Source organism: Excalfactoria chinensis, chromosome 2 (assembly GCF_039878825.1).
Source record: "Excalfactoria chinensis isolate bCotChi1 chromosome 2, bCotChi1.hap2, whole genome shotgun sequence".
Lineage (NCBI taxonomy): Eukaryota > Metazoa > Chordata > Aves > Galliformes > Phasianidae > Excalfactoria > Excalfactoria chinensis.
Window position 1 is genome coordinate 138066446 of NC_092826.1, and position 24998 is coordinate 138091443.

Consider the following 24998-nt stretch of genomic DNA (forward strand, 5'->3'; position numbering starts at 1 on the left):
GAACACTGAGGTATCACCTGAGCCTCCCCTTCTCCAGGCTGAACTACCCCAGTTCCCTCAGCTGCTCCCCATCAGCCTTGTGCTCCAGAAGCTCCACTGTGGACACACTCCAGCACCTCAATGTTCTACTCATAGTGAGGGACCCAAACGGAGTCACCAGACACAACAACACCAAGTTTAATGATGCTAAAGCAGCGCTCCCCATCGCTGAGTGCTTAGGACAGAAAATTACCTACAGCTGCTGTGATGACTGGCACGAGGTGACACATATTGCAAGGTCAGGTTAGTCCAGCTTATGAGAAACGGCCCCGCTCTGCAGGAATGGGAACAGAACCCACGTCCTGTGATCCTGGTTCAGGTTTGCTGGATGCTTCTTCAGGAGCAGGTGAATATTTGCTGGCTGGGGAATGGCTTCCTGCACAGTTACAACTCAAGGCAAGAAGCAGAGGGACTGCAGTTAAGCAGCCCATGGGATGCTGGGCTCTGTCCCAAGTAACCCCACTGCTGTATGTCCTGGGTGCATAGAATGCTCTCATATCCCTTACATAGCCCTACACAGCCTGATTTTGGGGGGGTCAAACAAACTTATGGATTGCTCGGAGCAAGAAAATGGATGTAATACTCTTCATGTAGGGAGGGGGTGGCACCTGCTGCCACTCCACCAAGAGCAGCCCCCAGTTCCCCCCCCAACCCCCTTCCTGGTTCCCAAAGGGATGAGGAGGAGTGAAAACCCTCCTCCCACACTTTCCAACGCCAAAATAGCTGAGAACACTCAGCTCCCACCTTCCCCTTCCCTAAAATGGGGGCACCCGTCTCCCTCAATCCCCAACATGAGGCCTCTTTTCCCCCCAAAACAGGGCCCTATTCAACGAAAGGACCTGAGTGGGGTCCCTCAGCCCCCTCAAAATGGGGGTTCTCACCTCCCTTCCTCCCCCCCCAAAACGGGGCCCTCAACTCTCCCTTCTCCTCACCACAGGGATCCGGGGTGGCCTCACCTCCCCCTTTCTCCTCCCTTAAGGGATCAGTGAGGCTTTCATCGCTCCCCTTCCCCCCCAAATGAGGACCCCCAGCTCCCCTTTCTCCCCCTCAAAGGAGTGAAGGGACCCCACATCCCTCCCCCAACCCAACCCAGCCCCCTCAGCCCTCCCTCGGATCCCCCCCAGGCCCTCCCTCACCTTCAGGGTCACGTCGCACAACTTGCCCTGCCTTCGGATCTCACCCATCACACCGTAACCACGGCTGGGCAAATCGCCCACCGAGAAATGTACCAAATCCTCAGGATCCAGTTCGGGTTCGGCTGCGGCCGCCGACTCCAACATCGTCTCGGCAGCCACACCGCTCCGATCCGCCTCGCTTCGCTTCGCCTCCCACGCACACTGACCCCTCCCGGCCACCGTAGCTCAACCGAAGCCCCGCGGGAGGAAACGTTCCACCTCCTTCTTCCGGTGCGGAGGACCGGAAGTGCGGGTTGCCATGGGAACGGCGCACGCAGCTTCGCGCCGTGGTAGCGGGGTCGCTGCGGCTGGGCCTGGCTGAGGGGGGCGGGGGGGGCAGAAGCTCCTCTTTTGGTAACCAATAACCCTACATTGCATTGTAGGGAAAGAGACGCCGTCGATTATACTTTTTATCTCCCCCTCCATTCAGAATGTATGCAGTAGAAAAGAAAATCCGGGCCTTTGTACGAGTCAAGCCTACGGCTCGGTTTGCTCAAGATGTCATCAAGTTTGGGCCGGACAACAAGGTAGATAGATAGAAACGGGTTGCGAGTGCCAAATGACATTGGATTTCAATGAACGCATTAATACAGACCTTCGTTTGCTTAATGATGGCACATTAAGAAAGATGAGCCCAGCCACGTTTCCTTTTCAGTGTATCTATTACTAGAAGATGCCCCAAGGCTCAGTAAAAACACATTATTTGTGCTCCGTTTCCTGCTCACCTTCAGCTCTTCAACCTTTTTTGGGTTGTATCTCCTGAATCTCTTCACGTCTATTGAAGTTTCCTTCCTTTCCTTCTTGGCTTTCAGAGTATCGATGTGTACGTCAAGAAAGATGCCAGGAAGGGACTTGTGAATAACACACAGACTGACTGGTCCTTCAGACTGGATGGTGTCCTACACAATACCTCCCAGGAACTGACGTATGAGGCTGTAGCTAAGAAATTGGTGTCCGAAGCTTTAATTGGCTACAATGGTAATTTGCAGCCATTCACGTTGATGTTGAGTTTGAGAAATGCAGAGATTCCCTCCTGGGTTTATTCTTTTGCTTTTCGATCTTTTCTAGGTACAATCATGTGCTATGGGCAAACGGGGGCTGGTAAAACTTATACAATGACTGGAGTAACTGCAGAGTACAAGCATAGAGGAATCATACCCCGAGCTGTCCAGCAGGTACAGAGTATGTGAATGGGGAAAGAGACTGGAAGGAATCATAAAGACTCACTTGTATCAGCTCTAGCTGATACCCATAAAAGTGCTTTTACGTGGTGAATGTGTTTCATTTGATCTCCACCGCTCCTTTTCGCTTTGTGATCATTAAGGAGAGAAAGGATCCTGTTACTTTGTACCTTCATTTTACTATGCTGTGACCTTGTGCACTGATAGTGGTGGTATTTCAGAGCGGGTTGGGCTGATACAACAGTGTGGGGGTGTTATGGATACAACCTGAGACAAAGATGGGAGGAATCATGTCGTTACGCTGTCTTGTCATTTACAGAGCTTGTTCCTGTTTGATTCTCCTAGTTCACACAATGGATTGCTTCCCAAATGTAAGGAGGTCTTCAGAAGTGCTGTTTTCAAGAACACTGTTCTGACAAACTAAACTGAAATCAACTAAAAATGTTGACTTACCCCGTCAGCCCTCGGGCAACCACAGTTCCGAATTAGCTGTGCACACAAAGATGAACTTCTAGCTGTTCATAAAGCCATAAATAGCTTCCCTGTAAAGCCGTAAATAGCTTATAGCTCTGTTTGTGAGCTAGCCCTGCCTCTGACTACTTCATTATCCTTGTACAGGTCTTCAGAGCAATCGCACGTTCTGTTGATTCATTCGTCACTGTCCGGATATCCTACTTGGAGATCTACAACGAGACATTGTGTGACCTTCTGTCCACCATGACAAGCAGTGGGGCCAGTGACAGGCAGATGGCTATAGTGGATTCCCCACAGGGTGTTTATGTGAAAGGCTTATCAATACATCCTGTTAGCGACGAGGAGGATGCTCTGAATCTCCTTTTTGAGGCAAGAAGCAACCAATATTCCGCTTTGTCTCTTGGTTATGTTTCTTAGCTTAGCTTTCATGCACTTGTGTAGAGGTTTTCACATTCGTTCTTGATCCTGGATCTAGACTCTCTAGTGCAGTGCCAGTCATTGACTTTCTAGCTCTCACCAGATAGACTGGCAGTCCTATCAAGCTGTTGCAACATCATTTTCAGTGTTGTTTTGTTTCCCTGCAAGTATTATACAAGCCTGTGGCTAGCAAACATGTGGTTTTCTGTGACATTTAAAGCCTGGGGAGCTCTTTGGTTCTCATCAAGAAACTGAAACAGCTGGGGAGGTGCTGAGTCTCCACAAGGCTTACTCGACTGCTCTTTACAAAGCCACACATCTGTGAACTGAGCCTTAAAAGTGGAAATACAGACAACATGGTTTCTGGTGAAAGGCACAGTTACAGCGAACTGATCCTTAGCAATGTTGCAGAAATGCTTTCAGGAGCCTTTGAATAAGAAGGTGAGGCAAACACCATGTGCTGCTGCAATGGTTGCTCGAACCAACCGAACAACAGTCTGCAGAACAAAGACCGAACCATTACTATTCTTATTTCAAATTCCTATTTCTAATTTCTGTGGTGCAGAAGCTTGAAAATAACATCTTCAGTTCTGCCTTCATTTGCAGGGTGAGACCAACAGAGTAATAGGAGAACACACACTGAATAAAAATTCATCTCGATCTCATTGCATCTTTACTATCTATATTGAGGTAAGATCTCCAGCAGCTTTTTCTAGGGACTCTAATGGTTGAAGATCTTTACATGTCTGGCTTTTGCTGTGTTGTCAGTTTTGCCTGCTATTAAGTATGCTTTATTTTCTTTCCCCCTTCAGTCTCGTTTCAGAGTCCTCTCAGATGTCAGATGCGTTCATTCTAAAATCAATTTAATAGATTTGGCAGGCTCCGAGAGACTGAGCAAGACTGGAGTAAGTAATGGAAGAAATGCTTCAGCCCATGGTGGACAGTCTAGCAATTGGAAGTGAAATTACAGGGCTTTCACAACAGGATTCAGCCTCTGACCCAGGCTCAGCTGGTTTATCTGGCTCTTGTCATTCCTCTACGAAGGGAAGTGTCAGAACCATCAGCCTTAACAAGGAGCTCATGATTTTCCTCTTCATTCCATGAGTGACAATGCAAATCTGAAGCCTTGGGCCACAGCAGACAAACTCTTAGAGCAGAAACTTTGATGTTCTTTATTGATCACAGTAGAAATCCCATGTTATGAATACATTCTTTCCCCAGTGTGAAGGAAGCTAGCAGGCCTGGTAGACTTGTAATGAAAAACTGAAGTCTCTGCAAGCTTACGTTTTCAAACTGAAAGGAGTTCTACAGCACAAACTGATTTGAATGAGGTCACCATCCTCTTCTGCAGTTCAAACAGAAATGCCTGTTGTGGAAGCCTTGCCTTTTGCTTTCCCTTGCAGTCTGAAGGGCGAGTGCTGAAGGAAGCTGCGTACGTCAACAAGTCTCTGTCATTCCTTGAGCAAATCATCATTGCCCTGGCTGACCCAAAGAGGGATCACATCCCATTCCGGCAAAGCAAGCTCACTCATTTTCTCAAGGACTCGCTGGGTAAGGGCTGTGGCTTTCAACAGCCCCAGATAGAATACATAGAAAATAATGTTTCAACGAGCCTGTCTACTCTAAAGACTCTTACACATAAACCCATAAACTCAGAGGGATGTGTGAGGTATTCCAAGCAGAAGTGATTCTATGGTTCTATGAAGTCTTGCATTGCTCTTACAGGAGGCAGTGGCAATGTCCTGTCAGATTATCCCATATTAGCCAAGGGCTTTTAAAATCCTCCGCTCTTATTTATCCAATTTCAAGCTTTTACAGTTTGTATTCCCATTTTCTTACTGCACAATCAACAGGTAAAAAACACATTTCACCTGCACTTCTAAGTCATTCTGTGCCACCGTATCTGGAACTTTAGAGGGGCAGTTGCGAACCACCCGTGGTCTTTGTTGTTTCTTCTATTCTCTATCAACACATGATGCATTATTTTCTATTGAAAAATAAATTAAAAAAGGAAACAACAACAAAATTAAACTCTTTACTGACTTTTTTTCCCTCCAATCTGTTGTTCCAGGAGGAAATTGCAATACTGTCCTCGTGGCAAATATCTGTGGGGAAGCTCTGCACGTAGAAGAGACTGTAAGTTGAACTGATTTCTGCAGAACTGAAGTCTTTTTCACACTTCTGTTGCAATTGTGTTGGCCAGAAGTTAAAAGAGTATTCTCTGGAGGGCTGTGGCAGGAGTCCCAGGGAAACATCCTGTCTCATCCATCAGAAAACTTGGATAGCTCCACTTATCTCAACTGCTCAGAGAACAGATTGCTCTTGTCAATCTGCTTTGTGATGCAAACTATGCAAACCACCCCGAATTACAGAAGGTCCAAACAGCTAAAATCCAAGCACGCTGGATGGTATTAATTATTGCTGTTGGACTGGCTCTTGCAAATGTGTTTTGAATGGGACGTGACATCATGAAGTCAATGGAATGGCACCAGTTCGTGTCAGAACTGAAATGGCTTTCAGCTGGTTTTTGGGATGCTGGAACCAGGAGTAGAATCCTAGCGGTAAGGCTTCTAAGCTGTGAAAGAATAAAACTGGCAAAAGCTTTACTGTGTGAAGTGGATCATCCCAATCACATCTGTGACACAGGGAGGGGAATCACCTTTCTCTTTGCCAAGAGCCTTTTACAGAGCGAGAAGGGTAAACACAGTCACCTGCTATGCAGCTGTGATCAAGGCAGAGTGCTGTTCTATCATCTCCTACTTGTGTTGTGGTAGCATCTAGAAACAAGAAAAACTACCCAGGAAATAGGAAGATTTTCTGGCTGCAGGCACAGCTTGCAAGATACAACAATTACAGGAACTAAACCTGAAAGGCTCTGATATATGTCTCGGGGTTATTAGGATGTGCTATTTCAATCAGAATTGAGATAGGGGATAATTCTGTTACACAAAGAACTTTGTCCACACGCAAAACAGAAAAGACAAAGACATCAGCTGAAGCTGGCTCATCACACAGCAGCCAATGAACATTGGAAGATACATTCCTGGCATCAGAAAATCTATAATGCTGGACAGAGTTAAATAGATTTTGCTTTGCCATGTGCTGGGATCTGATACAACTGAATAATAACAGGTTATGAACGTTGTATCCTCACCAATATATCTTTCAGTTACTTAAAAAACATGTTTTTCAGTTGTCTTCTCTTCGTTTTGCTACCAGAATGAAATGCATCACAACAGAGCCAGTCATTAATGTGACATACGACTCAGAGGTACGTAGAGAAAGGCAATTGAAGGAGTTACGTTTTCTCATTTCATTAAGGTTTAGGATAATTGCCTTAAAAACCTGAGAGAGATTTGGTAGTTAAATGAAATACCACTCATCAGCCAGCCTGAGACTGACTGAATTCAGGTATATAAGAAAAAAAATAGATTATTTTAAACTCCTGCCTCTATTGAAGTTAATGTTGGAACCTCCTACAGAGTTCAGTAATGGTCAGAGTGGAGCACTGCCTATTTCTTTGCTTTCAAGATAGTATTTCTATGTCATGAGCCTGAGAATCGCTACAGTACCAGAACAGGAAAGCATCAAGTTAATAAGCAGGTGGCCTTTCTCTTGATGGCTTGGGCTGGCTCTGCAGGCAGTACACCCAGGACACAACAGAAGCTGTCCTGCTGGAAGCCAATCAAAGGCAAAGTGTTTTCCAGGCTCACGATTTCACTAATGCAAACCTGACAGCAAACTCTGGGGGAGCTGGCACACAGCTGTGATGTTATATAGCAGCTGGCTAGATGCTGCTTTTCAGCAGGTGTTTTCTTTCCCTAATGGCATTTGGTCATTTACTTACCCTTCTGTTTTCCTTCCAGGGGACTGTGAAGGCTTTGGAGAAGGAGATCTGTCTTCTGAAGCAGGAGCTGGCCATGCATGACAACTTGGTGAGGAACAGGCTGTGCCACCATGGATGGACCTAATTAGGGCTTTGTCATGATCGCTGTTGTGCTGTGAAATTGGCCATTTAGTATCCATCATGACTGTATTCTTCTTTCTCCTTTCAGCATAATCTTATGCGGTTTAGTCAAAGCTCTGTGCTGAGACTGTGTTGTAGCTTCACTTGTCATCCAGTGTAGATTTGTTTTGTGAAGCTGCCTTCTTGTTTGGTTAAAATCTGAAAGGAATACATTGCTTTCAGCATGTTTCCATGCCCCTTGTCCTGACAAGAAGCCACAATCAGAACTTAAACACGAGGCTGCCCGGGCAGAGGAGACCAATGTCAGCCTGGCACTTGCTGAGATCTCTGTAATCCATTGACACTCAGTTGTTTGCTTTTTGTCTTAGGTAAATCGTTCTTTGGTGACTTATGAACCTCTGACTGATGTCCAGGTAGCAGAGATTAAATCTCAAATCCATAAATATCTACAAGGAGCCACTGATGAAATTGACGTAAGTAGCTTCTTAAGTAGAAAAGGACTTACATACTGCTTCCATCCCATTTTATTCCAAGGCAAGAAGAAAGAAAACCTCTGAAGAGGTTGTCTTTAACCTGAGAGATGCTACAAAATTGCATATATATATATGTATATACATATATATATTCATAATCTGCAGGTTGGGTCAGTAGGTGCCCCCTGTGTCATTTGTAATATTACTGTCAATAATTGCTTACCTTGCTGACTGTGCAGTCCATGGTGCTGACTGTGCACTCCAATCCCAATCTATCAGATTCCTCTCCCAGAGCAAGCAACGTATCCACTTCCAGTCAAGTACAATATAAAGGTATCTCTCCTTGAGTGCTCATACCCGTATATGGGAAAGCTGAGCCCTCACAAGCTGAAATATTTGAATTGATAGAGCTGACCACAGAGCATGGAAACGCTTACTTGTGTTTTCTCTGTATGCATCTTTTCCTCAGATAATGAACTTCAGGCAAGTCCAGGAGGTGTTTAGGCAGTTCAAGCTGATTGTAAGGTAAGATGTTCACGGTTAATACAGTAAGGTTTAGGAACCATATCAACTGGGATATCACACTTACCAGGACATGGGTGGAAAATAATAACAAAGTATAGGGAGTAACTTGTAACTGATAACAGCGTTCTGGATTATTTCTGTTGGCTTTTGGTCAAGAAGATGGCTGCCTTTAACCTACCAGTGCTCGTAAGCCATGTGCAAGGGCTCTTAATGATAAGCTTCACTCATTCACAGCAAGTATTGAGGAGCACAATAAGAACGATGTGGCTATTTGTGATCAAGTGTTCTCTGGCCGTGAGGCGTGGAGGCAAGAAAGTGTGAAAGTTGTCTATTTGAAAGTGTTACTGGTGTGCGAGTTGTTCTTTTGGGCTCAATGAGGGAAGGTAGATGGCAGGCTGGGAAAAATCATGAAGATGAGGGCAAGCAGTTTCCATGTCATGAAACAGAAGAGAACAAAGAGGGATGAGGCTATTAGGGCAGCTAACCAACCATTCCAGTCATGGTCTGGCTAGGCAGCAGATCGCAGAGTCATTCTTCCAAGTTGGAAGGGACCCATAAGGATCATCAAGTCCAACTCCTAGGTGGATTTTTCTACTATAAGAGTGCCAGCAGGTTGCTGCTGTAGAAAATCTGCCTGTTACAACAGGTTACAAAGCTTAGAGAAGGATCAAGACAGGGTGCTTGGAAATGAGACCACAGGTAAAATAGGTTTTATTTGGAAATGTGATATTAGGAGGTATTACAGCTTTTGACATATGAAATAGTCCTTCAGCACAATGGTAAAGGGCTGCTGATGTTTTTTGTTTTTCCCCAAAGACAACAGGAAAATGAAGTGGAAACCAGATTACGAAGCAAGTATGTTCTGATAGACAAAAATGACTTTGCTACTATTGCTGCTGCTCAGAAGGTAATGGCTGGTGCTTGGGCCCTGCCCACAACCCAATTTAGAATGATCTTCTTTGCTTCTGAACCTTGAATTGCCTCAAGTTCTCAACTTCTCCCCATTGAAATCAGAACTCAGAAATACTGGTGTGATGAGCGAGTGCACTAAGCAGAGATGCACCCATTTGCAAAGTAACATTCCCATCAGCTGAGCATTCAGTCCATGATCTGAAGAGAATAATTTATAAGACAGGAATGAATGAAGTCTAAGCTGACATAGGAAGGCGACCTGCCTGTCAGCCAGGCCCAGATCACCTGCATCTGATGAGGCCCCTTTTAACCCTTATAATTTCTGGAGCAATGGAAGTGTATCCTATGGAAACCATAAATGCAGCTGTGGACTCTGACCTATAAGTTTATAATTATTTTTCATTGCAAAATTCTTTCTCTCTGAAGTGGTTATTTCCTCGCCAGGAATGTGGATAAAACAATCATTATCTGCTCTGCAGGGACATCTACTTGTTCTGTGGTTTAACTGTAAATGCTTTGAATATTTGGGAGGAAAAGCACAAGGGAAAATGCAAAGTATTTGCCTAACAGAAAAACACATGATTCCTATAGTGTAAAAACTGTAACTCTCTTACTCTAAACGAAGACTTCTGAGAATGCTTTTCTGTTGCACTGTTGCTGGTGCTGTTTGTGTTATGCTTTGGGATACTATCAGTAAAGCATGATGAATGCTGTCTGAATTGTTCAGAATCTACAACTGCTTAAAGTTTGGGGGGAAATTTATAGTAAAAGTTTGAACTTATTTCCATGACATGAGACCCTCAAAGTCTGTGAAACATTCAGCACATGAATTTGTGGATAATTTTGGCTTTTAATTTGTACTTTATAGATGTAATACATGGTAGTGAACAAAGATTTCCAGATTAGATGGTACAGCAAGATGAAGTCACTATTGGGTATGGGCCGGATATCATGGCCTAGACAGCTGTGAAGCTATACCTCCTGGTCCATGTTTTATTTCTTCCCATGTTCAGGTGGGTATAGTTGATTTGGATCACCATTTGTTGAAGAGGCAAGAAGTGGAGACCAAACCTACCCCAGTTTCACCCAAACCTGAGGAGAGGAAGAAGAAAACCAGGGCAAGCAGTGGGCGGTCCAAGTGAGTTCAGCAGCCAAACTGCTCTCCTCATTTTTGTTTATATTATCTGGACAAGATGTTGTCACACATGGATGGAGGCAAAGAGGAAGCAAGGAAGGGAACAGTCTGGTGATGGCATCAGTGATGGCTAAACCTGAAGGTTATCTTTAAAGCATTAGGTAGAATGAGATCTGCCAAGTGGAAAGGGAGGAGGGGGCAGTGGACTGAGGAGCAGGTATGGAATGAAACTGAGAAGAGGTTGTGAGGGGGAAGGGGAAACAACCAGAAAGAAAGATATTACAATTCATAGAAGTGATGTCCCTAAGAGGACAACTTCTGCAACTGCTTCTGTGATTTGGTTCCTCACTGATATTTCCTTTAAATCCTTGAGATGGACCACCAAGGCTTCAGTAGCTGCATGAAATGGGGGACCTCTGTGTGCAGTTCTTCTTTAGGAAGATGAGGTCTGCTGAACACCTTCCTGGGTCTCACAGAAGCCACACTATCCCAAGCAGACCAGGCTGGTGTTGTTTATGTAGGAGAGCTGAAAGAGGACAGCTTTTGAATTGGCAAACCTAACACCTAGAGAATGCTTTGGCTCCAGTGTCCTCTTAGAAAGAAATTAATCTGGTTTATCTTTTTCTCTCTTTCAGGAAGGAAGGAACTAAAAGATTGTCTTCTGGGAGAGACCTGGCTGCTAACTTACCAGCAAAAAATCAGGTAACAATTCCCATCAAGAATCTGGATGTGAAAGAGAAAGAAAGGAACGAGGATACAGCAGATATTGATGCACAGCCCTCAAAGCCAGTGTCTGAGGAGAATTCCCAGAGTCCCAGGTAAGCCTGTCCTGTAGAGGGAGCATAGTGTGTTAGCCAAAGGATGGTTTATACCACAGTGGTTGCATTGTATCTCCCTAGTGCAGCTATCTGCTTCAAAGTAAACGGGAGAATCAGAAGTCTTCATTGCTTGGATGCAGAAGTACACAGTCACCTAGCAGTGTGCCCAAGTATGTTGGTGGCTGTCATCTTCTCCACCTGCTTTGAGCTGTGCGCTGCCCAGTTCAATCTGTTAAGTGTGAGGTCTTTACTGACCAAGAGTCAATTCCTGACTTAAATGCTGGCATGATTTTTTTCCCCTCTCTCTGGGTATTCTGGAGTATGTCTGCAAGTTTAACCTTCTGCTGCCAAGCTATACCATTTCATTACATTCCCAGTTGGCCCCATGTAAAATCGCAGTACTTTTCACCCTTTGATTAGAGTGTGGAAAGACCTCATGATCAGCCACCCAAACTCCAGACACTCATGAAAAGAGGGCAATATCTGCATGAGGTCATGGCAGGAAGTTTCATATCAGGGCGGAATTGTGGAGAACTGCCAAAAACACAACAGTGTTCCCATCATCTGCTTGCACTAAAACAGGAATATAGCACAGGAGGGCAGCACTGGTTTGCATTTCTTAATTGATGTTGTTGATGGGGTAAAATATGCACAGGGTACAGAGACCCTTTCCATGAGGATGTGCTCAACAGCATGCAGCTGTTCAGCTCCCAGGAGCTCAGCCAGGACCCCACACTACCCAGCCTGTGCACCACTTTCCCATCTCCATCCATCTGCTGTTGCCAAGAGCTCCCAGGAAGCAATGCAGCTTTGAATTATTAGGAGTATCTGCATTGCCCTTGTTGCACATTACTGCTTTTTTCTTGTTCCTGCAGCTGGGAAGAGCATCTCAGGGTGAAGCTGTCCCAGGAGATCTTGCTACTGAAGCACCTTAATGTGTTTGTTATTGGAACAGGTTGTCTAAGGAGGTTGTGGATGCCCTTTCCATGGATGCACTCAAGACCAGGCTGGATGTGGCTCTGGCAGCCTGTTCTGGTGGTTGGTGACCCTGCACATAACAGAGGAGTTGAAACTAGATGATCATTACGGTCCTTTTCAACCTAGGTCATTCTATGATTCTATTGTGTCCTTCTATATCCTCTGCATGCATTTTAGCATGCTTCTCAAAACTGTGGCTGACAGGGAAGGCTGCTTCTCCAGCTGCATATGGCACAACCCCAAGTGAGCTGAGCTGCCAGAGCTATAGCAGTCTGCCCAGTGGCCATTGTGTGGTGCTTTGCCAGCAGTCTGGCATGAAAGCAGTCTCATGCAGCCATTGAAATGCTTGAAAATGCCATTAGGAGATCAACCCGTGGAAAGAGGTGGTTGGTTTTGCTTTGAGAAGTCTGGACTGTGGGACGTGAAGACTTTAAGCTCCATTCTGCTACCAGACCCAAACAACCAGCAGTGCAGAACATCAGCATGTTGGAGCGTGGTATTCCTCCTGCAGTGCCAAAGGTCTCTTGAGATGCTCTCCTTTTGCTGCATGTGCTTTGTGTTGAAGTAAAAGGTGCTCTTTGCGGGGGCACATCTGCCTCAAAGCAATTACAGAGAAAAGTCACAACTGGCAAATGCCACTTTGAATTCAGTCTTTCAAAACAGGCTGAGCTTTAAAGGCCACGGGAGGCAGCACTGTAGAGTAGCCAACTGTATGCAGCTCAGGACTTGGCTTGGCAGACGTGGCCAGTCTGTTCTGGGAATCCAGAAAGAAAAGAACAAAAGCATTTCTGTTCAACAACAGGGAGGAACTGGATTCGTTGTTTTTTGTTTTGTTTTTCTGAAAATTCAAACCATTAGAAATCCTCTTTCCAGGAAAGAACCAATTCTGAGACATCTGAGGAATGTGGCTTCCATGGAAATAACTCTTGAGGGAGTTATGTGTGTGTGTGTGCGGGGGGGGGACAGAAGCGTGAAGGCTGGCACAGAGATGGTACCAGGATGCAGCTGGCACAGTGGGGTCCTCAAAGGTCCCATTGAAATACCATCCACAAACCTCAGCGATGGCCACTCCCATGGTCTCACTGCAGGGCAGAACAGACTGAGCTCCCCACAGCTCCACATGTCTTCTTTGAATTCTGTTGCAGCTCCCCTCCATCCAGGGAAGTGGCATTTGAGCAATTCAAGGAGGAGTGTGGAAGTGAGATCAACCGGATCTTTAAAGAGAACAAAAGCATCCTCCTCGCCAGGAGGAAGAGAAGCAGTACGGTAGCCCGGAGAATCAACATCATCCAACAGGAAATGGAGGACATCAAAAAGGATCTGGAGGCTCAGAAGCAGGAGCGGTTGCAGCAGGGTAAGTCATAGAGAATGACCAGTAAGAACCTGACAGGAGAAGGAGCTTCTGGTTTCAGTGGTGGGATCACTACAGCTCACTGCTGCTTCCCATCCTTTATCCCTTAGTTCTGCACCTGGCCTTGTAGCTTGCCACCTATTCCTTCTGCATTGGAGTCCTGAGCACTCCTTACTCTGTGCTTCGCTGACAAATGCAGGTCAATGCAGTGCAAAAGTCATGGGGAGCGTGCTTGGCCTTACTGCGGCAGAGATTTATTGCATCTCATGTAATCATAGAATTTACAATACAATTGGGCTAGAAGAGACCTTAAAGCCCATCTAGTTCCACCTCGCTGCCATGGGCTGGTTGTCCCCACCAGCTCAGGCTGCTCAGGGCCCCATCCAACCTGACCTTGAGCACTTCCAGGGATGGGTTCATCCACAGCTGCTTTGGGTAGCTGTGCCAGTGCCTCATTGCCCTACAGTCTGATTTCATTTAGATCAGTGTCTGGCTTATGAGAGTCAAAATCCCAAATTGCAAGGTGCTGGAGGAAAAAATAGGGTCGGTTCCTTACTACTCTGCTGTCTTTGTAGAAAGCATGTATAAGGAAGTATCAGTTGTGTGGTTAACCTCAGTGTAACCGGGTAGCTACCGTGTGGTTCAAAGCATCATTACTGTGCTTCGTCCCTCTCCACCCTCATGAGAAACCTTAATTTCCTTTTCTCACCCTCCAGGAGAGTATGTTGATGAGAAAGGACGCCTCATCATTGACGAGAAGGAGTTTCTACTCATCATGAAGTTGAAGGACCTGAAGGAAGAATACAGATGTAGCTATGCTGAACGGCAGGACCTGAAGGCAGAAATCCAGTACTGCCAGAAGCTGGTGGACCGGTGCCGGAACAAACTCATCTCAGGTATTGGGATACCAGAGCAGCTTCTGAGCAGCATCCAGAAGAGCTGGAGTGCTAAGGAACATCTCAGTACTGAAGCACTTCATAGACTCGTTGCATATACAACAAGCTCCTGTCATTCTCTGTTGTGTTTTTTTCTCATCACCTTCCTGATCTGTTTTTTTCTTGATGATTATATTCTATTCTATGTTTATTTATTGACATACCACTGTATTTCTGTAGATTCTCTCTCACAGATAAAGACACACTGCTCCCTGGTCGTGCCACTAAATGCATTCCTATGGGATAAGAGCCAATAGTAACGCTCTCACTGATGGCCCTGAATCCCACCTTCAGTTTTTCTTTTAATATGGATGATGGGCTAAGGAACAACACCTGCCTTTGGCTCTGAGCTACACTCTGTACCCCTGGGAGATCAGCATTACTCACATCTCAGCACTGCAAGTAGGAAGCAGAGCTCAGTCATTTTAGCCTGTTCTTCACACTGAGCACAGCCCTCGTGCTGATGAGTCACATCTCTGCTTTGCATGATCTGGGCAAATCTGTGGCCTGCATCACTGCAGGCTGCTCAGTTTGAGTCTGCAGGACCAAGAGGGTGGTCCTGTTGTATGCCTGGGTTTATGCTTGTGATAGAAAACAGTAGGTGTACAAATGCCAGCGTCCCAAACATTTGGATGCTGTGGATATAGCAACACTTCATTGCCTACCAACTTGTCAGAGCACAACTTGTATCCATCAGTAAATCCCACACTGAAAGAAATACGTGGCTTGTTTCAGGAGGTGCACAGGGTCCAATAATAATTGTACACTATGTTTGCCACCGATTGCTGTTGGACCTGGGTTTGGCATTTTTGGGGTGCTCCGGATGACTGTTGTTTGAAAGCTCAGGCATGGACCCACTCAGCCAAATATCTGTGTCATGCCCACTGTATGGCAGCACCTGTTGTGTGTTATCACTGGCTATTATAGGATGGAATTCGACTGTGCTTCTTTAGCATTTGGGATTGAAATCTGACCCTCAAATGTCCTGACCACTCAAAATTGCAGAGCTCTCTGCTCCCAAGATGCTCGAGGGAGACGGCTGGGTGCAGGAGCACTGCCACCTGGTGGCCTGCTTCTCTTAGGGACTGTCCCCACGGTCATTGCTACCTCCCAAGCAGCAGAACTTTGCCAGCTGACAGTGCCCCGTGCTTATGAACGACTTGTTCTAACAGGTTAAAACTTAGAAGCTTGTAGCACTGAGGTCCTGCCTCATTCACCCTTGTGTCCAGTCACTACAGCCCTGTTTTATTACAACCCACTTTTGCTTTGCAGAGTTTGAGATCTGGTACAGTGAGTCCTTCCTCATCCCCACATATGTGCAGAATGCCCTGAAGCAACGTGGCAACATCAGACCTGGAATGATTCCCATAAACAGAGTTATGTGCCTGGTGAGTTTTCCTGGCAGCTTTACTTCTTCTTGCTACCCCCACGTTGTGTGGTAATGAGGGCACAGCTAAGCCTGTGGGAGGAGGGCACGGCAGCTCTGCCTGGCATGGCACTGAAATGCTATCTGACATGATGCAGAGTGCAGCTATCTGGAGGTGCATCTCGCATTCCTGTCAGCTTTGCCACGAAGAGGCTAAAATAGGACAGAGTGATTGAAGCACCCAGTCATCTGCTGACTATCAGTAACCAGGCAAAGTGCCCAGAGGTGCAAGGGGTAGCGGGGAGGCTCGTTTCCAGACTGTATGATCTGTAATGTTTACAGCCAAACTATTGTGTTGCATGTTGTGGCAACTGGTACTTAGGCAGCCTTCTGCTTAGAAACCAACTCTTTGGGGTATCTGTCATTCATGACAACGGACGTTTCTCTTAAGCTTTTATTTACCAGACTTTCTTCTTTGCGTTATTCTCCTCCGAAGTTACTCCATTCCTTCCTTGTTAAATGTCACACTTGAAATCTTAATGCTGTTGAATAGGAATGTGGTGGCAGGGCTTCCACTCTGACACGAGCAATGGGTGCATCCCACCCTGTCTGCACCATCACTGCCTGACCCCTGCAGACCCCTTCTGGGTAGCTGTGTTGGACATGTTACAGGTCCATGTGTCCCAGGAGGACTGGGGGCACCTGTGGGCAGCTGGGAAGGACTGTAAATGGGACATAAGAGTTTTGAAGCTAATCATAGACAGCTTCCTCCTATCCTACTGAAGTCGTCCCCTTGAGATGATGAATAACAAACATTATGTAAAGAAAAACTGTGTAAGTTTGCTTTTTAAACAGAATGCTGTGATATACCAGCCTGAAAAAGATGCAAAGGAATAAAGGCAACTTCCAAAGGAATAAAAGGCAACCCAAACCCCTTTGAATGAATGTGGTGTGCCTAGTGAGGTCAGCGGGGAGACTGACTGCACTGTCACTCACCAGTCACTTTTACTAAGCAGGGTTACTCAGTGTACTCAATAGAAACTCCCTTAATGCTTTCCAGCCCTGGATTTGTTGTCATCACATCAATTAAAACCCAAAAGCTGAATGAAACGTGCCTTTCAGCAATGTTTTGCAGCTGTGTCAATGATGTCACAGGCAGAAATCTTCACGCAGAGGTTAAGCAATGTCCCTTGGAATGCTGTTCAGCGCTGGTTTCTCTTTCTGCTTTCCCTGGGCAGGTCACTGAGGTTCCCAGTTAGTGCCAGTGCTGGTATTCCTGTAGTGGTTTCCTTCCCCCTTTCAACCATTTTTTTCCCCTTTCCAGTTTGATTCTCCATTGCTCACATCAGGACATGCACCTTTTCCTCACGGTTTGAGTCAGTTTGGCCATTTACCTTTTATTATGCCAGAAAATCACTGTTACCTTCTGCAAGCTGTTCACGATCAAAAGGTGATCAAAGAATCTGCCAGAGCACTCCTTAAACACGAACACATGCACCGGCTGATACCATGATTCTGTAGCTCTAAGAAACCAACCACTTCCAGCTCATGTCTTTGAGGCTTCTGAGAACCAGCGTTCAATGCAACAAATGGGATCAGCCGCAGCGTGCGCTTTTCACATGGCTCTGTCTTTCTGATGGCAGGAAGAAGATGAGCAGGACAGGTTCGAGCGGATGCAGGAGGAGATGCTGCCCTCTGGGCCGGATTCTGTCTCATTCTACAAGGCCAAAATGAAAACTGAACAAAAGGTGATGTCAGCTGGACCCAGATCCCTGTAACACCACCAATGTGTGTAGTGAGAGTAGCTCCGTGCCTTGCTGCAGGGCTTCTGGGCCTGGCGCAGCTTGGCCACAGCCCTTTGGACCACGTTGGATGGGTTCTCCAACACAGCGAAGCTCTTTGAGATGTTCATTGCCACTGGCTGATGTACAGGTCCCGTCCTATTGCTAAAAAACAATCCCAGCACTTTACACCATTTCTTCCCTGCTGCCAAAGGCTCACTATAAATCACCATTGAGGCTGTGAGCTTAGTGGGACTTCAGAAAGATTATTAGGGCTTCACCGTTTTATTGCTATCCGTACATCACAAAACTGATACCTCAGTTCTCACAGCGAGGAGAAGCTCCCAGGCTGAGCCCTAAGGGCTTCTTGTACCCTCCTTCAAGCTCAGTGGCATTTTCCACCATCAAGGCAATGCTGCTGTGATCACGGAGCTGCCATCTCCACGGTTCCTATTTGGAACCAGGTTGGAAAGGGTGTTTATTTTGGCAGGGAAAATCATTTCATGATGAGGTTTCTGTTCTGAAAATAACTGGGTTCTTTTTTGTTTGTTTGTTTTCTGTTGCCAGCACACATTCAACAGAACCATGTCGTCCCTCAAGCTAATGCACAAGAAACCCGGGTACATCACAGCTGCAGGGAAGGATAAAGCCCTGTCATTTCTACATGTCACATAGCGGATTGGGGCTCGCCTGGCATTCAGCACAAGGAGGATGAGCAATGTCACTTCATTTCCACAACTGGTTTATCAACAATAAACAGAAGGGGAACAAACAAAAAAAGACAGTAGCAAAGAAACAAGTTGGTTTTGTGCAGCTGGAACGACAGTTACTGGTAATCAAACCCAGAGCTCCGACAGGATGCAAACCAGGGAGTTGAAACAGCACTGCTTGTTTTTATGGGTGTCCCTGCACTGTGCAGTGTGGTGGCAGAGGGGTGTTATGGGCACCTTGAGCTGCTCCTGTCCTCCTTCCTCCTGGAGGACAGAACCTCCCAGCCTTATTCTCCACCTGTGTGAGCATCAGGGCACGTCTGACTTGCCTCCATGCTCTCCTGACAAGGAGGAATGGGTGAGAACCCTCAGACTGAAGCAGCAGGGTTCTAGCAGCCTGCTCTGGAGATAGGTGCACGCAAGGAAGCATTTCCACCAGCATTAGATCAAGCAGTGTTAAGTTACTGCAGCCTCCCCAGCCCAGGACAGGAGAACTGGGCACTGTTTGCCCACTGCTCTCTAGCAAGGGTAGTTCCGATCCAATCCATGGTGCCCAGCAATAGGAAAGCACTGTGCTGCTTCACTAGGCTGCTGCCACCTCCAGCACTGAGCAGAGCACACTGAGGGCTGCTGAGTCCTCCAAGGGACATCCCTTATAGATCCGTGGCTGGGAAGGGCAACCTCTCCCCCCCAACTTGCTGTGGTTTGCATGGATGACCTGGATGTGGGACATCCCCCCCCCTTTGCAGTGCGACGCACAACCCATCACTGTAACTCTTCTTCCTTCCACCAGCTCCTTGCTGGAGCTTTGTGGGTTGCTCTATCCACCACGAATTACAGCATCCGGAGGGATTTTCACCTGAAACACTGGGAAAATTAATTAATCCAAGCTGTTTGCTTGGCTTTAATTCCTCGCAGTTTAACTTTGTTGCTGTAATATCGCCTGCTCAGCCCAAGGGCTAGTGATAACAGTGTGTGTACATCAGCCTTTTCTTTGTAATAATCAATTTCCAGAGGCTTATAAAGCAGCTGGAAGTTCAGCACAGGCAGAATTTCCCAAGGAAATGAGCTCTCCCCCAAGGAGAAATAACATCATCTTTGAAAGGGGCAAGAGCAGCTTTTAGCCATCTTGGGGTGTTCGTGTGCAAGGGGTGCTGTGTCCTGTGGTGTGATGGATCAAAGTGATTCTGTGGGTCCCAGTGATCCAGGTTGTCTCGGTGGCGTGGTTGTCCCAGGGGTCCTGTTGATCCCAATACCAACCCCTGGGGTCTCAGAGCTGATCCAGGGGCTCCCACTGATCTCAGTGGTGATCCTGGAGTTCCTGGTGACCCCAGGAGTCATGGTGTCCCAGTGCTGATCCTGGGGGTCTCATTGATCCCAAAGGCTCTGGTTATCCTGTTAGGTACTGGTTGTCCCGGTTGTCTTGGCAGCCCCAGAGGGAGGCTGGTTGCTCCACTGAGTCTCAGTTGTCCCATTGGGTCCTGATAGTCACATTTGTCCCAGTAGGTTCTGGTTGTCTTGGTTGGTACCAGGTTATCCTGGTAGGTGCTGGTTGTCCCGTTTAGTCCCAATGGATGCAAGCTGTCCCACTGAGTCCTGGTTGACCCAGTAGGTACCAGCTGTCCTAATGAATGTTCATTGTCCAGGTTGCCTTGTGAGGTCCTGGCTGTCCCAGTTGCCCCGTTGGATCCCAGTTGCCCCATTGGGTCCCGGTTGTCCTGTTGGGTCCCGGTTGTCCCGTTGGGTCCTGGTTGTCCTGTTGGGTCCTGGTTGTCCCGTTGGGTCCTGGTTGCCCTGTTGAGTCCCGGTTGTCCTGTTGGGTCCCGGTTGCCCCGTTGGGTCCCGGTTGTTCCGGCTGTCTTGGTTGCCGAGGGTGGTTGGTGTTTGTCCCGGTGGGTCCCGCTTGTCCCAGTGGTACCAGCGGGCCGGTCGGATCCCGTCAGTCCCGGCGGGTCCCTGCGCCGTTCCGCAATCCCGTTCGGAAGCGGGGGGGGAGCGGGAGCGGCGGCGGCGGCGCGGACGTCGCGGCGGGGAGGAGCCGGGCCGGGCCGGGGCGGATCGGCGCTCGGCGGGCGGGCAGGGCACGGCGCGGCGCGGATGGCGGGGCCCCGCCGGCGGCCGCTGCAGCGCGGGGCCCCACGGAGGATGTGAGGCGGCGGCCGCGGAGCCGAGCCCCACCGGGCTCGGAGGGCGGAGAGGGGGCTCCCGGGCCGGCCCTGCCCGCGGGAGGGGCCGCGCTGCCCTCCCGACCCCGCGACGGCGCACGCCCCACCATGGGGGACTTCTACGACCCGGAGCACCCCACCCCGGAGTAAGCGCGGCCTGCGGCCTGCTGGGGATCTCGCCCCGCGGGGAGGCGGTAGGCCGCGCATCCCCGGCCTTGCGTGAGCGCCGCGGCCGGGCGCCGGCGGGGGGGGGGGGAGGCCGGGCAGGGAGCGCGCGGCGGCGGCGGGGCGGAACGGAGGGAGGGGACGGCGGACGGCGGTTGGGACGGGGGGGACGGCGCGGCCTTGGCGGGGTGCGGGCGGCTGGGCCACGCGGCGGGGCCTGGGCCGAGCAGGCCGGGGCGGTGCGGACGTGTCCTGGGCCTCCGGCAGGGCCTTCTGGTCGGTGTGCGGGTGTAACGGGGCCTGAGCTCTGCGCTTTTTGTCCCTTCAGCCCATTTCCTGACAGCAGGAAGAGGTCACCGAAACGCTCAGGGAGGAGGAGGGGAGCTGCCTTGTTGTCTGTGCATTCCCCACCGGGGAGCAGCTCCCCACGTCACGGTTTTATTGCTGCGTCCCACGGAGTGGTTCAGTAGTTGGTAGCGGCGTCTCCTTTTTTTTTTCCCTCTTTTTATTTTCCTCTCTCGTTGGTTCTGAACGATATTTGTGTATTTTTAGCCTTCCTCCCTGCAGGATCGGGGAGCTCAAATGTGTGTTTGCAGCGGTGCTGACGGGCACTCAGCTCCGGGCTGGAAGGAAGAGAGCACTCAGTACAGGCACCCCGTGCTGCTGTGTGATGGAGGCAGAGCTGGGAATGGCACGTCGGGCAAGGACAGCAGAGCAAACAGCAGAGCAAAGAGTGCTGCGAGCCACGTGCCTGCCCAGCTCGAGTGGCTGAGGGTCTGTTTGCACCCAGCTGAGCGATGCCCTCATTAGGATCCCCTAAAATGAGGGGAGAGGTGGAGGATTTTGTGTTGGTTTGGGGTTGGATTTGCTGGTTCTGGTTCTTGGGGTTCTAGCAAGGCGTGACTGTGGGGTGGGGGGAAAAGAAGCACAGTGAGCATCACCCTGCTGTTCTGGATCTGTTCTGGCTGAAAGCAATGCTTGGCTGAGCGATTTGAGTTGGCTAAAATTAGGGAGAGACGGAAGGTTTCATGTTGGGTTGGGGTTGGATTTTGCTGGCCGTGATTCTTGGGGTTCTCCCAAGACATGGGACAAGAAACAAGAAGGAGGTGGGCACCACGGTTGTGGTCATTGTGAGCTTCCCTGGTTCCTAGCAGCCCAGGGAGGGGCTGTTGCTTTTAAGTGGCTTTGCTATTAGGCAGCAAAGTTTAGCTCTTGGTGTTCTGCGTTTTCAAGCTTTAGAGTGAACCAAATGCTGTCCCCAGGGGCTGGAGAGACACGTGAGGTTTGGTATCATTGTGCTGCAGGTCGGTTCTAGGACACCTTTGCTCACCTCAAACCATCCCCGTGCATTGCAGTTATGGGTTGCTTTGGAGAAGCCAGAGCCATTTGCTTAACAGCTTTGGGGCTGCTGTCGTGTGGGGTGACGCGAGTTATCCTGAGTCCTGTGGATGTCCTCACCTCGTGTTCGGAAGCAGGAAGCACAGCAGCATGTCCCCATACTGCACTGGTGTCACCCATCTCTTGCTTTGCTCTCTCTTACAGGTGTAGGCATCACCAACGTCCAGTCAGCTCCTCTTGGGGGTGATGCTGTCCTCAGTCTCTGGAAGTAGATGCTGTGAAGCTGGTGGCACTTGGGGACAGAGGACACTAGTCCAGGTGGTTTGGCAAGGCCAGGGCTTGTTGTTTGCACGGTTTTATCAGTGTACCTGAAATGAATCCAAGCAGTCTGAAATCTCAGGCTTTTCTTGTGGCTGTTGCTATGTCACAGTTGTAGACGCTCAGGCCTTTGGCTGTTTGTGGGCAGAAAGAACAGTGAATGGTGATGCAGTGACATGCTCAGGGAGGTGGTGGGTTCACCTTCCCTGAGGGGGGGTGTTCCAGAACCATGGGGATGTGGCACTGAGGGATGTGGGCACAGCGAGGAGCTGGTGATCTCAGAGGTCTTTTTCAACCTTAATGATTCAGTGATTCTACTTTGGGATGTGATCGGTTTGGAGCTTGGGTTTACACCTTCATTGCCTTTATGGAGGAGACTCATTATGGCCTCACGGGGTGGAAAATTGAGTGTAGTGAAGGGAGGAGCTTTGGTTTTGCTGTCTGGGTGTGGGAGAGAAGCGACATGCTTGTGAATTACTACGTTCTGCGTGCATCTGAAAAGCCAGCTTATTGATGGAGAAGTGCTTTCTAAGTGTTCAGATTTACCTGCTGAAAAGGCGCATGGTGCGGCCCTGTGCTGTCTGTAGGGCTGCCTACAGGCCTGAAGGGAGCAGGTCAAAGGAAAGCACACTTCAAATGAATACGTGACGTCACCGTCGCTGCCATGTCCTGTGTTGGAGAATGTTAGTGGAGCGCTAAATATATCATCCTTGTGCATGTGTCGGACAGAGGCGGGGATTGCAAATGGTGGTAAGGAATCATAGAATGGCTTGGGTTGGAAAGGACCCCAAAGATCATCCATTTCCAACCCTGCTGCTGCTGCCATTGGTGTCTTTAGGGCAGGAGAGTGGCTTTCAAAAGGTGTCTTTTGCTGCTGGCTTAACCTGCTGGGCGGGTTTTGCCATAGAAGATTAAGCTTCATCCATAGTGGCATAGGAAATAAACGTGGTAAGGATTCCCAGTTGGAATGTCCACTTAAGCTTGTCTCATATATGGCAGTATTGTAGGCTACAGGGCAAGAGATGTGATTTCTACCCTTTGGATCCCATTTGTAAGCAGAAGACGTCGCTTTGTTGCTCTGGATCTGAAGGTTGATGAGAAGACACCGTGTGTGTGATGGGATGGAGAAAGGAGGTCTCAGGTGGGGATGGGATGGTTTAGGTAGGGAGATAATGACTTCAGCTGGGGTTGGATGTACTCACCCTGCTCAGCTCCCTGACACTAAAGTGCACGCATGGGAAGCAGCATCTGGATGCCTGCAAATACCTGCTTGGCTTCTGTGAGCCCTCCAGTGGGGGAAAGAGGAAGAGAAGGAGGAGGAGGAGCAGGGATAGAAGCCCCTGCTGGTGGGGCTGCCCCAGGAACTGGCCTTCTAGGGGAGGGGCCGCCTTTCCTTCTTGTTTTTTCCTCCCCTTTTAGCACACAGCCCCCATTGCTCAGCGGAGCCGTTCGGTCAGTGCTGAGCCCTGCATGGTGCCCACGCTGCTGACTCCATGATGCCAGCCGACATTGAAGCCGGTAGCAGTGAGTGTAAGTGCGCGTGGAAGTTTGAAGTCGATTTGCTTTTTAACTCGGTGTGCTTTCGGGTTCCTCACCCTCCTTTGCTGCAGCTTTGGGGTTGAGTTTTGTGCTGATGGTGCTCAGGAGCGTGATGTAGTGATTTCATTTCAGCAGGATTTACACACTGCGGTTTATTTCCTGCTATGTAGCATCTTTTAATTCAGGTAAAGCAGTTCATTCTCTCACTGGCTCCTACTGGTTTCTCCTATTATCTGATTGAAATCAGAGGGCATTTCTATCAGCTTGCACTGGGGTGTTGAGGTGTTTGCTGCTTCTCTGGGTGGGATGCAGCTTTGGATCTCAGGGTTGTTACCTTCTGGCATGCTGGAGCTTTGGTGAGAGGTGCAACAGGAGCTCAGCTTCAGTGCTGGGGGTAAAAAACGTGCTCCTAGTTGTGCCATGGCAATGAACCTGCCTGAGGGCTGGCAGCGAATGGCCGCGTGTGGGTGTAGGAGAGGTGGGCACAGGAAATAGGAGCCCTGCATGGACAGACTGAGTGCTTGGAGGACAGACTGAGTGCTTGGAGGACAGACTGAGTGCTTGGAGGACAGACTCACTGCCTGGGGACACTCTTTACTTTTTCAGAGTTAATTGCATCACTTTGAGAAAACAAAAACTGCAGAACACTCTGCATGCTGAAAAACATTCCCTTTTATTGCAGCTTGTACTACCCGCTAACGTGCCAAGGAGGTGATTTTGCTGCAGGGATTATCTAACAGAGAGATCCCAGTTAGTTCTGCTGATGAGGACGCCAACTAAACACTGCTAACAAATCCCTTGTTCCCTGCTCAGGGAGCAGAAGGCTTCTCAAGGACAGGTGCTCCCTCATACTGTATAGAGCCTCATTTTAAAGTGAAGCTGTGGGCTTGTGCCCTCTTTTTGTTGCTGAGAGCAAAGCTTGCCCCTCAACACCTTATCTCATTGCCTCCCCACCCTTTTGTTGCCCTCCTGGACCTCCTCCTCTTTGGGTGACATGGGGGATCTTCTTTCATCTGCGTCACGTCTTTGTTTTATGGGTTTCTTGTCTACCTGGCGTGCTGAATTCTCAGTGGGTTTTTCATATTTCAGGACAGGAAAAGCGGTTCGTGCCCCTGACCCCGTGCAGCAGCATCCAAACAGAAAGAAACCAGTACAAAACCACAGAGTCACACCATCGTGGAAACAGTAAGAGCAGGGCTGGGGAGGCAGGGATGTGAGCAGGAGACAGGTCCATGC

General features: G+C 48.5%; 2 protein-coding genes across 4 annotated transcripts in view; one reads left to right on the forward strand and one right to left on the reverse strand.

Annotated features, from left to right (window-relative positions):
• Positions 1-1440, reverse strand: part of KLHL18 (kelch like family member 18) — a 14786-nt gene extending 13346 nt beyond the window's left edge. The window contains exon 1 of one of the 2 annotated variants that reach the window (XM_072327642.1): positions 1176-1440. In XM_072327642.1, coding sequence (XP_072183743.1) covers positions 1176-1319 — 144 coding nt within the window. In that variant the 5' untranslated portion in view covers positions 1320-1440. The remainder of the gene's footprint in view (positions 1-1175) is intronic. The other variant, XM_072327641.1, reaches the window with a different exon arrangement.
• On the forward strand, positions 1427-18351 carry KIF9 (kinesin family member 9). Of its 2 annotated transcripts, XM_072327640.1 has the most exons (20): positions 1454-1741; positions 2027-2192; positions 2283-2389; positions 3014-3238; positions 3893-3976; positions 4099-4191; positions 4690-4837; positions 5358-5422; positions 6480-6557; positions 7153-7221; positions 7622-7726; positions 8196-8251; positions 9068-9158; positions 10177-10301; positions 10934-11116; positions 13240-13448; positions 14162-14341; positions 15653-15768; positions 17390-17494; positions 18095-18351. In XM_072327640.1, exons 1-20 carry the CDS (start codon positions 1646-1648, stop codon positions 18200-18202), a joined length of 2409 nt encoding a protein of 802 aa, XP_072183741.1. In that variant the 5' UTR covers positions 1454-1645; the 3' UTR covers positions 18203-18351. The 2 variants fall into 2 exon arrangements, 1 of the variants encoding a protein (XP_072183741.1); XR_011902765.1 differs by lacking the exons at positions 9068-9158; positions 10177-10301; positions 10934-11116; ... (3 more) ...; positions 17390-17494; positions 18095-18351 and having other exon boundaries at positions 1427-1741; positions 6506-6557.
• Positions 18352-24998: the final 6647 nt, after the last annotated feature.